Consider the following 19,291-nt stretch of genomic DNA (forward strand, 5'->3'; position numbering starts at 1 on the left):
CACACCAACTTTTCCCCCAGCCAGAGGGCTGGGGGCATGGCTAGAAGCTCACAAAGTCCCGCCCAAGGCTGGCAGTGTACCGCGGTGGGGAGGGCATTGGGAGTACCCCCCCGTCACTTCCTGAACATCGCAAAATATGCGCACAGCGTCTATTCCTGCAGCCAGAATGGATGGGGGCATGGCTAGAAGCTCACAGAGCCTCTGGGCCATGGCCCAACAGCATCAAAACAGTGTCCTCAAGGTATGACATGAATGATAGGCCAGACCCCCTTTTCAGCAGGCCATGCTCCCTCTGGATGTGTCTATTCAGAGGGGGGGGGGGGGGGGGATGGGTAAAAGCTCACAGAGTCCCGCTCAGGGCCGACAGTGTACCGCGGCGGATGGGGCAGTTGGGAATCCCCCCTGACACTCCGCGAGCATCGCTAAATACACACTGTGCACATGCGCACAGTCTATTCCTGCAGCCAGAGGGGCTGGGGGCATGGCTGGAAGCTCACAGAGTCCCGTCCGGGGCTGGCAGTGTACTGCGGGGGGGGGGAGGGGCAGTTGGGAGTCCCAACTGTCACTCCCTGAGCAGTGCTAAATAGATGCTGGGGGCATGGCTAGAAACCATGCCATGCCCCACAGCATCAAAATGGGATCGTGGCCTCATGGCATGACATGTATTATAGATCATGCCCCTAATTTCTGATGAGCACCTACGGTGCGTGAATATGTCCCTCTTCACGGTGGATGAAAGTTGGGAGCTATGTGCATATAATGCTGACCCCCAAATGCACTGAATGGATTTTATGATCCCTTCACTACAGTACTTTACAGAAGTGTGTGTGTGGTGCTTTATACTTACCCTCCCCTGGGCCGGCCACCGCGTCCATCATCCATCACGATCCCCGCTGACTCCCCGTGATCCACCGATGCACGGTCGTTCCCTGGCGGCAGTGTTCAGTCCCCCTCCTCCGGCACTCGCAGAGGACAATGTACACAATTAGCGTAGTGCCGCTGGGGGAGCAGGGAAACCATGTGATACATTGCTGGCACAGGAAGTGACTGCCGGAGGAGGGGGACTGAACGCTGTCACCAGGGAGTGACCGTGCATCAGTGGATCACGGGGAGTCAGCGGGGATCGTGATGGATGATGGATGCGGTGGCCGGCCCAGGGGAGGGTAAGTATAAAGCACCACACACACACAATCAACAACTGTATTATCACCGCGCCGGCTACGCTGACAGTGTACCTTAGACTTCGTATTCAGCTTAGCGTAGCCGGGCGCCGTGATAGTACACAAGTACCTAAAAATGGTTTCTGTACATCTTTACAAACAAAATTCCATTGATGTATAATTATAATATTTGGTTTCTAACTTAAACCGTTAAGCCTGAAGGCGTTGTATCTAGATTACTATGTGCACCTCGCCTTTACAAATAGAATATATCATAATATGGATATACTGTATAGAGCAGGCATGTCCAAAGTCAGGCCTGGGAGCCAATTGCGGCCTGTGCTGTCATTTCAAGCGGCCCGCAGCCTCCAGCTGGAAGCGGGCAGAGCATCAGATGTGGGAAGCACAGCACTGGACACTAAACGTGGGGCCTCGGCAAGCGCACCATTACCTTGCTGTCTGCTGCAATGAGGAGGTGCCGGTCGCCACAGTCAGATGTGTTTGGCATCCTACCCCTGTTGCTGCAATCGTATATCATCCTACTGCACAATCACAGTGACAGCAGTGTTTGGGGAGGGGGGCAGCAAGGGGGAAGTTTGCTCCCATAACATGCAGAGCGGAGGAGGGCAGCAGCCCAAGCATCTCCTGTCCTTGCAGTGCCTGCTTTGCCTCTCCTTCCTCTGGCTCACACAAGGGGCTGGGAAACATACAGAGAAGGGTGGGGGCAGGCAGGGGGACAGACAGTGAACTAGGGTCGGGCTGGGGGACATATAGTGAATGGAGGCAGTGATGGCCATTCAGAGAAGGGGGAGCAGGGGCAGGCTGGGGGACATACAGTGAATGGGAGTCATACAATGAAGGAGGGTCAGGCTTGGGGACATACAATGAATGGAGGCACTGATGGACATTAAGAGAAGTGGGACAGAGTGAATGGGTGCAGATTGGGGAACATACTGTACAGTGAATAGGGGACATACAGTGAAGGAGGAGCAGGCTGGGGGACATACAGTGAATGGGGGCAGGCTGGTAGACTTAGAGAGAATGGGGGACCATTCTGATGTGATTAATGATTCAAAGAAGGTCAGGCTGAATGGTCGACCCCCACACATTTACACTTCACCAAATCTGGCCCTCGTCGCAAAAAATTGGACACCCCTGGTACAGAGTAAGGATAACATGGCTATGTAGTGGACCAGTTAAACAGCTCTATACATGCCCTTACAGTTACTAAAATTATTATAAACAAAAGAATTACAAATAATAATACTTATACAGGTTGAGTATCCCGTATCCAAAATGCTCGGGACCAGGAGAATTTTGGATAACGGATTATTCCGTATTTCGGAATATTTTAATATTTCAATGATGTATTTTGAAGTATCTTGCATTTATGCTGTATAAACACATAATATACACACAAATATATTTTATTACCACATAAAATACACACAAACATATTTTAATTGTTCAAAAAACAAGGTTTCAAAACGTGAAACAAAATGTGTGTACTATCTCAGCACTGAATTTGAATGCCAAGCAATCATTGTCTTGCACATATATAGTGCCAGTTACATATCATGTCCCCAGTGATGCTGTTACATATGTCCCCAGTGAGTTTTTAGCAAAAAAAAAATTTTTTTTCACTTTCTGGAATGTCCGTATTTCGGAATAATTCGGATAACGGATATTTGGATACGGGATACTCGACCTGTAGTAAATTATGCAACTACAACCATTTTTTCTTTTTCACTGCTATTTGAGTTTTTAAACACCTGGGGTGAAATGTAATAGGGTTAGAGAATCAGAAAGTGAGAGATTTGGTAAGAAATCTCTCTTTTTTTTTTTTAAAGTAGCAATGATTTACACAGCAAAACCAGTTTGATTTTGCAGTGTAAATGATTGCCGCTTTAAAAAAAATGCTATCTGATTCTCTAACCCTATTACATTTCACCACAAGGACACTTATTTATCTATGTTCTCTCCTCCTTTCAAAAGCTTTCTACACCATTCACCACAGTAGGCCTATCTCGCGCAATTGACTGTATATCTCTGAGGAATCATATACTGTATATCTGAAGGGGCTATATATATCTATACACAAAATATCTATACAGTTAATGTATATATTTGTGAAGTGAATATACTGTATATTTGTGAAGTAAAAAAATATATTATAAGCAATAACAAATAATTACTGACAGGTCACCTTCATATGTTTGGTGTGACACGTTCTGTTCTAGAGTATACAGAAATACAGAAATGTTTTCAATGCTCAAAACTTTGAGTATCTGTTTATGGGTTTGATCATAAAGGTGTGTATAATGCATATTTACTATTAATATTAAAATAGTTACCTCACTGAAGTGCATATTGATATATTCTCTTCCTTTTTTATATAACTCTGTGCAGCCAATCTGTTTTGCAAAGTTAGAGATTCCAATGACATTGCTGGGATCCAGCTGTTTTAAAAGAAAGTCACTGCAAGCCTGTGCCACATCTTCCATCTGGTATCTCATTGCAGCCAAGAGTACATGCAATACACACTTTTCTCCAACGGTTATCCTTGACGTGTAGGCAAACTCTATCAGCCTCTGCATCACCAGAGGGCACATGTCTTTGATGGTGACTTCTTTGGCATAGCACTCACGGAAGTTGTTAGTAAACATAGCCCTAAAAAAGGAGCTGCAGGAAGCAAGTACAATCTTATGAACAGGGAAGTCTTCTTCTTTGCCATTGTGAGTAACTTTTATAAGGACATCACACAGCTGGTTGTTTCTTCTAAGCTCATCCATCTTCTCAAAAGCTTTGGAAGAGTGATTTTCAATTGTGTAATCAAGGTAACCATGACCTTTCATAGACGGAACAGCAAAAGTTGTAGATTCCTTTAAATTGGGTTTCTTCTTCCTTGAACATAACATTCTCAGGATTACAGCTCACTCAAGAAACGCTTAAAATACGGCATTATGCATCATGCCCACTGCGTCTTAACTGATTGTGCATGTATCAAAACCAAAACATCGGAGAACTCATTCTGTATTGTACAATGGCACCTTAATGATATATATGAACTGTGCCTCTTCAAGTCTGAAAGGTCATCTGGACTAGTTGGCTTCAGAACAAATGTGTAAAATGGGCATCGGTATTACGGTACTTGGCAAATCCTACAATCAAAGAACACAACAGAAAACAAACAGTTTTCTCATATTTAAATAATTCTAATAATTATCTATACACAGTATAAAATAAAACTACTATTACTGCAGTAATTTTGAGAACCAATCACTAGATTTTGATGTGGCTTTAACAATTCAACAGAGATTTGTTGAAGAATGTTTAGTTCTTTGAAACATTAATCTATGATATAAGCCGTGCAATAACAATAGTATAGTAATAAGAGTAAATTTGCTTATGGCAAATTAAAATAACACATTTTATCATCTAGGGGGCAATGAGGAATTATTACATTTACTGACATAAATCATACCTCCCAACATGACCCACTCCAGGAGGGAAGCCCTGCTCTGTTTCTGATCTTCCCTCTTTAAACAGGTTAATGGGTAAGAGAGTTATTTCCACACAGGTGATTGCAATCATAAATTAGGAGGGAAGTCCAGAAACAGAGCATTGTTTCCCTCCTGGAGAGGGGCATGTTGGGAGGTATGCATAAATACATGTTACAAGAAAAGCCACCAACATAATGGAACTACACTGTAATTTCTTCATCTCTACATAGAGGTGTTGCCACACTCATCAATCACACAATTCATAAGTGTTGCAGCATGGATGGAGCAGCTAGTGTGCCCACTTGTGCACATGAGCACGCCATTGACTTCTATGGAGTAGCATAGCGGACACCGCAGCTTGCCGGGATGTGTATGCCTTTGTGCATGCATCAAGGCAACAATGTCCTTGGCTACATCTGTATTATAAAAGAAAGTTCCCATTAGGCATTTGTCTGTTCGGGCTAATCTCGAGAACCACTTGACAGATTTTGATACATTTTTCACAATTATATACAGAATTGTTGAGGATTAGGTTTATGAAACATTGATCTATAAAGAATGGAAGCCCAGCTGTGCTGATTTTAGTGAAATGTATTTATTTGGGATTTTCTTCACTACTATGAATTAATTGATAAAACCGTGATTATTATTAATAATAATAATAATAATAATAATAACATAGTAGAAGAATAGTTACAGGAAGGTTAGTGTGGGAACACAGCATTTATATTTAGGTAAGGGGATATACTCAAGAGCCTTCTTTCATAGAGATGCTAAATGAGGATATGATGTGTTTTTTTATTTCACAATATCATTTTATTGCATGCATCATAATAAACAGGTGATAGAAACGTAGGATAACTACTTGGCCCATCTAGTCTGCCCATGTACCGTACACACTGATAATTATTAACAAGGTTGTTTTTTTTTGCTTTTCCAGGAGCCAATTAACCTACCAGTATTTGTTTGTAGTGTGGGAGGAAACTGAAGTACCCGGAAAAAGTGTAAGCACAGGAAGAATATACAAAATCTGCACAGTTTGGGCCATGGTGGGAATTGACCTCAGTGCTGCGAGGCAAAAACTATAGCCGTTACACTATCCATAGTGCCCCAGGTGCAAACATTTTCCAGAAATTCATCCTGCTCCTATAAAAATATGCAATCTATACTGGCTAAACTGCATACTATGCAAGATATGCTTTCAGATGACTATTAAATTAATAGGTCCTGGTATTTAAAAAGAAATAGAAAAATGTCAAGACTATGTAGACACTTACATACTGTAGATCTACAATGTACTGTGTATACAGTATATATATATATATATATATATATATATATATATATATAAAATAAATAATACTATGAAGACTAAATAGATACCTGGCATTATTAATCCTCACTCTAGAAGTGCTCAGATTGTCTTGGTTGGATTTTAGTTTAGTGTTCTCCATTTTCCCCAGCACGTTCTGCTTTTTTAAGTTTAAGCAATGGCTGCATCCCATTCAAAGCACGAAAAACTGAAGATCTTCACCAAGCAATATATCCAGTTACTCCCTGGGGTGACATACAAGTAAAGGAAAGTTTTCTTTGCGATTGAAACTCCAATAAAAGAAACATTGTGTAACAGATGTGTTTGTTTTGTTCATGTTACTCTTAAGGTTGCATTTTGAGCAGTCTCTCCACAACAAAAAAACTCCACAAACACACATACACTCCTCATGGCACAGCTATCCCAGAAGGATCTTGTGATTGTGTGGGGTCAAAAACCAACAGGTCTGGATTGCTCTGGGAATGTCTGTTCTCATATATTGATGCAATTTAGCCTCTAGTCCTCACAGTGCTTGTATAACTGCAATGTCATCCATACCAGACTAACTAACCAGTGAATCATTGCAATACAATGTTTCTAAGCAAAAGGGGAGTTTCCTCTTACCATATAACTCCTCTCTTGAACTTTAGAGACTTTGGGGCATATTGATCACAATCTGCATTTTTATTGTGAATGTGATCAACATGTTTCTCGTAAATTTACAAAGTGAAAATAAATATTTTAATGCAAATTTTCTAACAATACAGTAACTTTTGCTGGCATCTGGTTGATAGAACTGCAGTGTCTAGGTCGACAATCAAAAGGTTGGCATTGATATCCACATGGACTCCATTTGAATTGTGGATATATACACACACACACACACACACACACACACAATATAGCAGGGTTTTGGCCCAGGACCCATTCACACCAGCACTAGGCTGGTGTGAAAGGGGCCAACCCGGGTGTGCCCCAACATGATCCCGGTACCCAATTCCCTGGTAAGTCCCTGCATTTTCTGGTGTGAAAGGGGTATTACAGGTACACCACCGATTTTCCGGCAACCGTTGATCCGGAACCTCTTTTAATCCGGACAATTTTGCTCTGTCCGGATTAAAAGAGTTTAACGGACCTCTCTTAATCCGTACAAAACAAACTTGTCCGGATTAAGGGCCTTATTTTGGTTCATTCTTTCTGACAAAATCCTTCTTAGATGGACAAAACCATGTGCACTGCAGGTGGGGCAGATGTAACATGTGCAGAGAGAATTAGATTTGGGTGGGGTTTTACTTCAAAGTGAGATCTATATTGCAGTGTAAAAATAAAGCAGTCAGTATTTACCCTGCACAGAAACAAAATTACTCACCCAAATCTAATTCTCTCTGCACATGTTACATCTGCCCCCCCTGCAGTGCACATGGTTTTGTCCATCTAAGAAGGATTTTGTCAGAAAGAATGAACCAAAATAAGGCCCTAAAAGAGGTCCATTAAACTCTTTTAATCCGGACAGAGCAAAATTGTCCGGATTAAAAGAGGTCCGTTAAACTCTTTTAATCCGGAACACTTTCTGCGCATGGGCGTACCACGCAATAGCCGCAAGTTTCAGTGAGTACAGCTTCCGCGGACACTGCAGGTGACACAGGAAGCATTATGGCGTCTGAGGTGAAATCAAGTGACACAGCAGGCAGCAGTGGGGGTGATATGTCATCCAAGGTCCCGGCAAGTACCGCACATCGGCGGAACACACAATATGAGCAAGTTCCACTGGGTACAGCTTCCAATCACTCTGCAGGTGACACAGCAGGCAGCAGTGGGGGTGATATGGCGTCCAAGGCCCAGGCAAGTACCGCACATGGGCGGAACACACAACATGAGCAAGTTCCACTGGATACAGCTTCCAATAACTCTGCAGGTGACACAGCGGGCAGCAGTGGGGGTGATATGGCGTCCAAGGCCCAGGCAAGTACCGCACATGGGCGGAAGAGAAAGCATGTTCAAGTGCCACTGGGTACAGCTTCCAAGCACACTGCAGGTGACACAGCAGGCAGCAGTGGGGGTGATATGTTGTCCAAGGCCCAGGCAAGTACCGCACATGGGCGGAAGAGAAAGCATGTTCAAGTGCCACTGGGTACAGCTTCCAAGCACACTGCAGGTGACACAGCAGGCAGCAGTGGGGGTGATATGTTGTCCAAGGCCCAGGCAAGTACCGCACATGGGCGGAACACACAGCATGAGCAAGTGCCACTGGGTACAGCTTCCAAAAACACTGCAGGTGACACAGCAGGCAGCAGTGGGGGTGATATGGCGGCCAAGGTCCCAGCAAGTACCGCACATGGGCGGAACACACAGCATGAGTAAGTGCCACTGGGTACAGCTTCCAAAAACACTGCAGGTGACAAAGCAAGCAGCAGTGGGGCTGTTATGGCATCCGCAGACAGTTCAAGTGACAGTAATGCTGCTAGGCCTTCCAAGAACAGTCATGGTACAGGTATAAAGCGTTAAAACAAGTCTATATCGGTGCAGGCAAAAGTTGAGATATTACAAAAACTTGACCGTGGTGTGTCAGTGAAGAAGCTGTGTGATACATACAGTCTCGGTTCCTCAACAGTGTATGACATAAAAAAGCAAAGGGAGAAAATATTGCAGTTCTTTGCAGAAAGTGAATCAAAGAGGCAAATGAGCATTCGCAAAACTATGAAAACTGGTAAAAGCACTGAGCATGATCGAAGAAGCTGTGTGATACATACAGTCTCGGTTCCTCAACAGTGTATGACATAAAAAAGCAAAGGGAGAAAATATTGCAGTTCTTTGCAGAAAGTGAATCGAAGAAGCAAATGAGCATTCGCAAAACTATGAAAACTGGTAAAAGCACTGAGCTTGATCGAGTGTTGCTGGAATGGTTTCGACAACGTCGGAGTGATGGTGTAAACTTGTCGGGCATCATGGTACAGGAACAAGCTAAGTTGTTCCATAAAGCACTAAACCTTGCCTTTATCAATGGAGGATGAAGAAGCCCCCACAGGGTTTAAACAATCTAATCACAGAGTTACTGTCTTAGGCTGCTCCAATGCTGCCGAAACTCACCGATGTAAGCCACTAGTGATCGGAAAAAGTAAATGTCCTAGGGCTTTAAAAGGTGTTAAAGTGTATCCTGTAATTTATCGTGCAAATAAAAATGGATGGATTACCACTAAGTTAATGCTAGAGTGGTTTACAAAGTATTTTGTGGCAGAAGCCAGAGTACACTGCACATCTGTAGGCCTACCAGAGGACTGCAAAATTCTTCTTATCCTGGACAACTGTTCAGCTCACCCTAGTGCTGAATTGCTGCGCAAAAATAATGTTTTTACAGCATACTTACCACCAAACTGTACATAGCTTATCCAACCACAAGATCAAGGAATATTGCGCTTTATGAAGGCCAAGTATCGCACACTTTTCATGAAACACATGCTAGATGTGGTGAATTCAGGAAAGCCTATTCAGTCATTTATCAAAGACTTTAACATGAAAGATGTTCTTTGGTTTGTTGCTAGTGCCTGGGAGAATGTAAATTCATTAACACTAAAGAATGGATGGCATAAGCTATGGCCTGCCATGGTGTTTGAAAATGCACCTGATGAAGATCAAAGTATTGCCTTCACATGATTTCGTGGAGCAAATGATAAAGAATGTGTTCTTGATTTACTTGAATATGCAAAAAGATGTACAGGTACTGGAACTGCTGCCAACGATCTATCTAGTAGGCTGAACGTAGAAAACCTAGCAGAGTGGATGGAGGTTGACGTTAAAATACCTGTTGTACGTCACTGTACTGACTCTGAAATAATAGATATGGTTTTGAATCCTGAAAAAATCATTGAAAGTGATGATGGTGAGAATGAAGAAGATATAATTGAAATCCCCACTAGTATTGACAAACTGATTGAGATGACAAGTGAGCTAATCAAAGGACTAGAACAACGTAACTTTGTGACAGCACAAGAACTAATGCATTTTTAATTGATTAAAGAAAAACTGTACAGGGAAAGGTCAAAACTTATGAAACAACCTCAACTTGATGTCATGTTTATGAAGCTATGTAAGAATTTGCCTCAGAGCAGAACCAGTACTCTAGCATCTCCAATTCCTTCAACTTCTACAACAGGTCCCTATTCCCCAGGCATCCCAGATGCAACTGTCCCACCTGAAATACTTCAAGTCTAAGATGATGATTAGGTTGGAGGGGGATTTGGACTGTGGGAGGTTTCCAGTAAGTTATACGAATTGGGCTGTGGAAGATTTAGAGTTGGGCTGTGGAAGTTTTAGAGGTGGGCTGTGGAAGGTTTACAGTAAGTGATGAGAGGTGGGCTGTGGAAGGTTTAGAGTTGGGCTGTGGAAGGTTTAGAGGTGGGCTGTGGAAGGTTTAGAGTTGGGCTGTGGAAGGTTTACAGTAAGTGATAAGAGGTGGGCTGTAGAAGGTTTAGAGGTGGGCTGTGGAAGGTTTACAGTAAGTGGTAAGAGGTGGGCTGTGGAAGGTTTAGAGGTTTGCTGTGGAAGGTTTACAGTAAGTGTGGGAGGTTTACAGTAAGTGATAAGAGGTGGGCTGTGGAAGGTTTACAGTATGTGGTAAGAGGTGGGCTGTGGAAGGTTTAGAGGTGGCCTGTGGAAGGTTTAGAGGTGGGCTGTGGAAGGTTTAGAGGTGGGCTGTGGAAGGTTTACAGTAAGTGATAAGAGGTGGGCTGTGGAAGGTTTACAGTAAGTGGTAACAGGTGGGCTGTGGAAGGTTTAGAGGTGTGCTGTGGAAGGTTTAGAGGTGGGCTGTGGAAGGTTTAGAGTTGGGCTGTGGAAGGTTTACAGTAAGTGATAAGAGGTGGGCTGTGGAAGGTTTAGAGGTGGGCTGTGGAAGGTTTAGAGTTCAGCTGTGGAGGTACGTACATATGGCGTAGTGGGTGTTTGGCTGCAGGGGGGTTAGAGTTACTGTCATGCTGTAGGAGGTTTAGAGTACTGTACCTGTAGTGACTTTAATTCATACTGCACTTTGGGCCTTATTCTAGTTCACTCTTTCTGACAAAATCCTTCTTAGATGGACAGAACCATGTGCACTGCAGGTGGGGCAGATGTAACATGTGCATAGAGAATTAGATTTGGGTGAGGTTTTACTTCAATGTGAGATCTATATTGCATTGTAAAAATAAAGCAGTCAGTATCTTCCCTGCACAGAAACAAAATAACTCACCCAAATCTAATTCTCTATGCACATGTTACATCTGCCCCACCTGCAGTGCACATGGTTCTGTCCATCTAAGAAGGATTTTGTCAGAAAGAGTGAACTAGAATAAGGCCCTTACTGTTAATGTTTGTTCAAAATGTACCCGATACCTGATTTGGTTGTACAGCACGTACTACACTGTAATAAACAGTTTTGCATACTCTACTGTGTTTATTCATTTATTAATATTATGCTGTTGCATATACTTTACTAATTATTGCTTTAGAAATGTGATGAAGGTGTAAAATCACTAAAAAACTAGTCATCCATGAAACCTTCGATAATCCGGAAAAAAAACGATAATCGGTGGTGTACCTGTAGTTGCAAATTAATATGCAAAGCATTTGTGGCTATTTAGTATCATTCTTGCCTACATTTGAAAACTAGTTTCAGGGAGATTATAGTTGGTAGCAGAATTTTGCACAGTGCCCCATTGAGGGGGGCATATCATGCTCCACCCAAAGGGCGTGTCTAGTTCCATATATGGAGAGATTGTGAAATGAGATTGTGAACGTGGCACCTAGAAGTGAGGGTGTGTACTGCTACATCTGAGAGAAATCTTGTAAAATGACTTATATACAAATGTAGATGATCCATGCATGGATAACTACACAGGTTCCATTTGACAGTAATTACTGTAGGTCCACAGTTAATAGGTCAACCACTATTGGTTGACATGGTCAAAAGGTCAACATGGTCTAAACGTTGTCATGCAATAGGTCAACATTGCCAAAATGTTGACACAAGCAATAGGTCGATATGGCAATGGTTGAAACATGAAAAAAGTGTACATGAATTTTTCACACATTTTTTCACTCAGATAATTTGTTCATACTTTATAATCCACGTGGAATACAACTGGGAATGGTAAAGTGCACGAGTACGCATTTCACTAATTTGGAGTCCATGTCGACAGATGGCAACATAGACATCAAAAACCATGAAAAACTCATGTTGACTTTTTCATGTGTCTACCATATCCTTGTTGATCTTTTGTCACTCTCGACCTAATGCATACTAACCTATTTCCTGTGCACAAGTAACATCTGCCCCACCTGCAGTGCACATGATTTTGTCCATCTAAGAAGGATTTTGTCAGCAAGAGTGAACTAGAATAAGGCCCATTGTGAGGTGATCTACAGTAGGTTCAAAGCTCTCTTCAGTACAGTTAAACCACTTTCAGCCTGCTGATTGCAACTGCAGCAATGACTCAACAGTTTCTGGAACACGGGTGCAAATGTTTCTCACTGTTAATCTCCAAGCAACTGACAGAAAGTTAAAAAAAAACATTGAATTGTTCACAGCAGTATATTTGCTAAACATAGATATTCAAACAGTAAAGTATTTAAAAACTTTAAAAAGTATGCAAATGTTATTTACAATTTCACATAACTAGCCTACATTATAAAGAATCAGGGCGGGATGTTGTAACATCCACAGCCCTGTTCGCACCCCCTTCGCCGGCCACCGCATTAATAACGGCATATGTTCTAACATATGCCGTTATTAACGCAAGGGACAGCTCTTGCGATAAGAGCTGTCCCTTGCGATGCGGCGCCAGCACTGGACTTCCGGCCTCAGGGCATGCTGGGAGGGATCCGTGACAGATCCCTCAAACAGTGCTGCGGTAAGAAGCCTATAGGCTTCTGCAGGGAATCGCCAGCTTTTACTGGCGATTCCCTTTGCAGCACTGCCACTGCGGAGGGGGGTTAGAGCATACAGAAATGCGGTAAAAACACAGATAGTGGGATTTTTACCGCATTTCTGTCTTAGAGAATCGGCGCTAGGAATCGTTTTGACATCGTTTTGATCGGATGGCATCACATGCAACCAGATCGCATGCGATGCGAACGATGCGATCAAAACGATTTTTTAATAGTACAGGCACCCTGATGGGTGATTACTATGTTATATGCACCCCCACTTTATAAAATCAACTGCACGCCGACGTGGATAGTGGGGGTATGAAAAGGTCGGAGGACGAGTACCGCCACCCCTCGGGGGCTCGCTGCGCTCGCCACGCTTCGGGTTGGCGTTGATAGTGGGGGTGGCATTAACAATGGGGGTGCATATAACATAGTAATCACCCATCAGGGTGCCCGTACTATTAAAAAATCATTTGGTACTTGTTTCCTAGCACGGCCACAACGATCATGATCGTGGGCATCGTGAGTAAAAATCGGGGGCATCGCAGCCATCGCATGCACTAAAAAATCGGGTGCGATGGTACCGACGCGATGCCCGCGATTTCCTATAGGGAACAATGTTAAATGCCTCAATTTACCCGCGATGCCCCCGATTTCCCATAGGAAACAATGTTAAATGGCTCAATTTACCCAAATCATCATAGGGAACAATGGTAAATGGGCCAGAAACCCCCAAAAACACCCCTGAACAGTGAAATGTCCCCCCAAAAGTAGTTTACGCCACCCCACGATCAACGCAAACCCGAAGCGTGGCGAGGGGCGGCGGTACGCGTCCTCCGACCTTTTCATACCCCCACTATCCATGTCGGCGTGGAGTTGAGAATAGAATAGTGTGGCGAGCGCAGCGAGCCACCGAGCCCGAAGCGTGGCGAGCGGACGCGGATACCTGTGAAGGCCGCGAAGGAACGCGTTTACCTGTGAAGGTATCCGTGTGCGCTCGCCGCGCTTCGGGCTCGGTGGCTCGCTGCGCTCGCCACACTATTCTATTCTCAACTCCACGCCGACGTGGATAATGGGGGTATGAAAAGGTCGGAGGACGCGTACCGCCGCCCCTCGCGGGCTCGTTGTGCTCGCCACGCTTCGGGTTCGCGTTGATCATGGGGTGGCGTAAATTACTTTTGTGGGGACATTTCACTCTTCAGGGGTGTTTTCCCTGTAAATGGGTTTCTGCCCCATTTACCATTGTTCCCTATGATGATTTGGTGAAATTGAGGCATTTAACATTGTTTCCTATGGGAAATCGGGGCATCGCGGGTAAATTGAGGCATTTAACATTGTTTCCTATGGGAAATCGGGGGCATCGCGTCTGGACCATTTAAGCCTTTTTTAGCCGCATACGACGCGACCGACGCGATTTTGACTTTTTTCAATGCATTTCAATGGGAAAATCGGGGGCATCGCGTCGGTCGCGTCGCAGACCACTAAAAATTACACCCGATGCCCGCGATTGTGGCCGTGCTAGGAAACAAGTACCAATCATTTTGATCGCACATTTTGATCGACATTTTCATCTGCGACTATCTCTGGTCGCAGATGAAATCGGGACACTGAGCAATATGATTGCTGAGCATTATATTGTTTGCATTATATTGCCAGCAAACATATTGCCCCGTGTGTATGCACCTTCACACTGGTTTCTATCCTACCAGGCAACTCTACACACTGCTGGGTGCATTGCTGGAGTGTCCTTTGGATGCACCCAGCAGCACTTAAGCCATAATATCCTTCCCTCCTTGAGCTGCGGGGGTCTCTCAATTTTTGGGGCAAACTTGGAAGAGTAGGATTCTCACCCACATTCTGCCCACTTCCTAGTCACATGCCCTCATTCTGGTTCACTCGTAAAAAGGCAAGTTCTTGCTCAAATGGACAAAACCATGTGCACTGCAGGGGGGCTCAGATGTAACTTGTGCAGAGAGAATTAGATTTGGGTGTTTTTTTGTTTCTGTGCAGGGAAAATACTGACTGCTTTATCATACCTCCCAACTTTTCATATGAAGAAGTAGGGACCCGCGCGAGCGCCCGAAAAGGGGGCGTGGCGTATGCAAATGAGGGCGCGGCTTATGCTAATTAGCCGCGACCTCATTTTCATACGAGAATAGACGCTGTGCGCATGCGCACAGCGTCTATTCTACTACATTGGGGGGTCTCCCAACTGCCACCCCCCCGCAGCGGGACAATGCCTGCCGCGGGTGGGACGTCGGGACAGGACCCGAAAATCGGGACTGTCCCGACGGAATCGTGACAGTTGGGAGGTATGCTTTATTTTTACACTGTAATATTGATATCAGTTTGAAGTACAAACCTCACCCAAATCTAATTTTCTCTGCACATCCCCCCCTGCAGTGCACATGGTTTTGTCCATTTGAGAAGGAATTTGCTTTTGCAAGTGAACCAGAATAAGGGCCATTATATGTTACTTACCAGCAAACAAGGAAGCTACGGGAAGGGAGCAGGGACTAGACAACATCATTTAACTCACCACAGGATGCAGGGCCTTATGACGAGACCATTTGGCCCGCCCCCTGAAGTGTCCTACAGTTTCAATTCAATGGTCTTCTCCAACAGAGGAGACTTAAAAAGTTAGTAAGTATGACTTAATCTGCATTACTTGCTGCAGATGCCATTGCAAGCACCCTGCTAGCAAGATGCAGGGGTCGCTGGATATCATGTGCACCCACCCCTCCATTTGATTCTGTATTTTGCATTAGCAACTCCTAATGGGGTGTCAGGCACAGCAAGCAAAACACATTTGATTTTGACTATATAGTACAGATCTGTACTATATAGTCTTGCCTGCACAGTCTATTTTTCTATTACGCTCCGCATCGGGATTGAATCGGCATTAGATGTGGTCAGGGGCGGATTGGGGACCAAAAGTGGCCCTGGAAAATTTCTGGAAGCGGCCTCATGTGGGTGGCACCAAACCAAAATGGGCGTGTCCAGCATAACAGTAGGCGGGGTTACTACATCAGTATACCTGTCAAACTTGAAGCTGCACGTGTTTCTACCTAATCACTAGTGTTGCGCCGCCCAAGCAATTCAGCCATGGACACTGCAGGAAACAAGGCTGATTACTTTGAATACATACACTTAAAAAATATGTATATGAAGTTTTCAGCCCATGTATAATTCTGAATAATGGGAGGAGGGAGAGCACCTCTCAGGAAGGGGGAACATGTTCATGAGCTCACCTCCTAAAGCCCCTAAGGGGCGTACACATGGGGCGATTTCAGACCCTTTTCTAAGTGATCTGACTAGATCACCTTCACTTGCCACAACTTTTCTAAAGGTAATAGACACAGGAGGGTAGTGGCGTGGACCCAGGGTAGTGACATAGTACGCCTAGAGTCCTACGTAAGATCTGTAGCATAAGCTGTGGCCGCATATATGAGGACGAAATATATATGGCCGGCACTCCTTTTTTGACAGAAATCATGCCCCGGTGCCTTTCCCAGGCTGTTTGTCTGTTGAAAATAGTCAATATGGAGCAGGAAGCACTCAACCAGTTTGTCAGTAAATAAATAGACCAAACGGTACTTGTGTATTATCACGGAGCCCATCGCATTGCATACCTTAATTAGTGGTATGCGATGCAATGCGATTTTCGGGTCAAAACACCCGCACAGTACAATAAAATATTGCATAGCATCACATGCCGTTAAAATGGCACGCATCCTCCGACCTTTAAAATGGCACGCATCCTCCGACCTTTAAAATGGTACGCATCCTCCGACCTTTTTATACCCCCCACTATCCATGTCAGCGTGGAGATGATTTCAAATAGTGTGGCGAGCGCAGCGGGCCTGAAGCGTGGCGAGCGGACGCAGAATACATGTGAAGTAATCCACGCCCCTCGCCGGGCTCGCTGTGTTCGCCACGATTCGGGCTCGGTGGCTCGCCACACTATCTAAAATCAACTCCACGCCGACGTGGATAGTGGGGGTATGAAAAGGTCGGAGGATGCGTACCGCTGCGCTCGCCATGCTTCGGGTTGGCGTTGATAGTAGGGGTGGCGTTGACAATGGGGGTGCATTTAACATAGTAAGTACCCATCAGGGTGCTTGTTCAATAAAAAAATTGCATGCCATATCCATACAATTAAAAATCGGATCGCATCGCATGAGATGCCCTGCGATGAAAATCTTGGGCGCTGTGATAATACACAAGTACCGACCAAACTGTGGTAGATTCCAACGTTTCAAATCTTTATCAGATTTTTTGTCAGTAATAACAAAGTGTAAAAGCTGCTTTAAATAGGGCTTAAAACAGTGAAGATCACACTCACCTGGTGCAGCGTTTCGCCGATGTTGCGCCGATGTCCAGCCTGATGACGTCACTTCCGTCTCTACGGCTCAAGTCACTGGGACGCATAGTAACCAGAAGGATGCGTTCCATAGGTGGTTCCATGGAGAGCACTATACCCGGAAGTATGCGCTTCACTCAAGTTCCAAACCTCTGTATCATCATCCCTCCGTTATGTGTGGTTCTCAGAGTCCGGAGTGGGAGTTTTGGTCAATCAGGTTGATCGCTAGCTGCATCGGGTGTACAATCAAAGGTGGAATTGGTATATAAGCAATATGACATGGAGATGCTTATAAAAAGTTTCAATAAAGTGAAAAAAAAATTGTACCAGTATGCCCATTATACATTATGGCACACGTGGTAATGCCAATAACACATTATGTCACACATTACTGCCAATTTCACATTATGCCACATATTGTGATGTGCTTACAAGTTATGCCACACAACATAATGCCCATTACACTTTGTGCCACACACTATAATTCCCCTTACACAATATGCTGCACACTTTAATGCCCATATGACATTATGCTGTGCATAATGTCCCAAGTACTACTGCTTATACACATAATGCCACCAGTAGTTCCCCTTACACAATGCCCAGAGAAGTGCCCATTGCAGTATGCCTTCAGTACTGCTCACTGTGTAATCCAGTCCTGTCTAGCCCTGAGCCCAGCAGAGCCTGCAGAGGCACTGAATTGATTTTCAAATATGGCGCCAGGTTTTGAGCCAATCAGAGCTTTTGGTCCAACAGGCAATCAATAACTGCAGCTGCTGGACCACATGATGTACCCACAGTGCAAATGGGCAAGGCACCACTGGCACACACCTAGTTATTGCCCTTTACAGCACCTAGAGCCCCTTACTCACATTACGCTTCACAGTAGTGCCCATTACAAAAAATGTCCACAGTAGTTGCGCTGCTTATACATATTATGCCCAGAGTAGTAGAACCCTTACACACACACACACACACATATTATGTCCACAGTCACACATATTATGTCCACAGTAGTTGTGCCTCTTAAACATAATGCCCACTATTGGCCACAGTAGTAGTGTTGCTTATACATAATACCCACTGTTGCCCTCAGTAGTAGAGCTGACTATACGTAATGCCCACACCAGTTGCAGAAAGTATTAGGGCTGATTATACGTAATGCCCACAGCAGTTGCAGAAAGTATTAGGGCTGATTATACGTAATGCCCACACCAGTTGCTGACATTAGTAGCACTGCCTATACATATGCCCACACCAGTTGCCGACAGTAGTATCCATGCTTATACCCAATGCCCACTCCATTTGCTGACAGTAGTAGCGCTGCTTTTACTTAATGCCCACACCAGTTGCTGACAGTAGTAGCGCTTCTTATACCTAATGCCCACACGTTGCCGACAGTAGTAGCGCTGCTAAAGCTGCCCATACATGGTCCATTTAACAGATCCGTTCGGGACTTAAATAGTACAGGTCTCCTTACACTCCCAAGCCCGGTGAACAGTGCCTACTAGTGCCTGACCTGCCCTGTGAAGTGGCCCTGCCTCCTTCCACCCTCTGTCCTCTCTTGTTTAAAATATATTCCACCCTGTGAGTGACCCTGGTGGTGGCCTGGCCTGATTATAAACTAAAAAATATGAGAACAGTACCGCCAGGTCCTCGATCGGCGGCCGCCGACGCCGCACCCAGTGCACTAATATTGTCTGTGGCTTTGCCTCCTCCCGTCAGCTGTTCTCCAGGACTCAGAGCCACAGACATTATTAGTGCAAAGGGTGCGGCGTTGGCGGCCTCTGTTCTCATATTTGTATTTTAGTGATCAATGGCGATGGGCGGCGCAGAGGATCCTCAAGGAGGAGGGGCAATGGACGTCACACCATGCTTGCCTACTTTTGAAAACCAGTTTCAGGGAGATTCCAGGCGCTAGTAGAATTGCAGCACCAATGAGGCGGGAGTCTGCGCATGTGCAACCCCCCTGGTAGAATGCCTTCGCTGACTTTCACACTCGCTGGGGCGTTCGCTCCAGTATTGGAGGACACAGGGCACTAGCAGGGGAAAG

The 19,291-nt window shown here is 44.7% G+C and overlaps 1 protein-coding gene across 2 annotated transcripts in view; it reads right to left on the minus strand.

Annotated features, from left to right (window-relative positions):
• The window catches only part of LOC146027522 (kelch-like ECH-associated protein 1A), a 73,024-nt gene that overhangs the window by 17,634 nt on the left and 36,099 nt on the right, over positions 1-19,291 (minus strand). The window contains exons 2-3 of one of the 2 annotated variants that reach the window (XM_083158267.1): positions 6,047-6,220; positions 3,515-4,321 (exon numbers count right to left, since the gene is read on the minus strand). In XM_083158267.1, the coding sequence (XP_083014393.1) occupies positions 3,515-4,078 (564 nt within the window). In that variant the 5' untranslated portion in view covers positions 4,079-4,321; positions 6,047-6,220. The remainder of the gene's footprint in view (positions 1-3,514; positions 4,322-6,046; positions 6,221-19,291) is intronic. The other variant, XM_083158268.1, reaches the window with a different exon arrangement.

This window comes from Crinia signifera, chromosome 1 (assembly GCF_055691185.1).
Source record: "Crinia signifera chromosome 1, ASM5569118v1, whole genome shotgun sequence".
Taxonomy (NCBI): domain Eukaryota; kingdom Metazoa; phylum Chordata; class Amphibia; order Anura; family Myobatrachidae; genus Crinia; species Crinia signifera.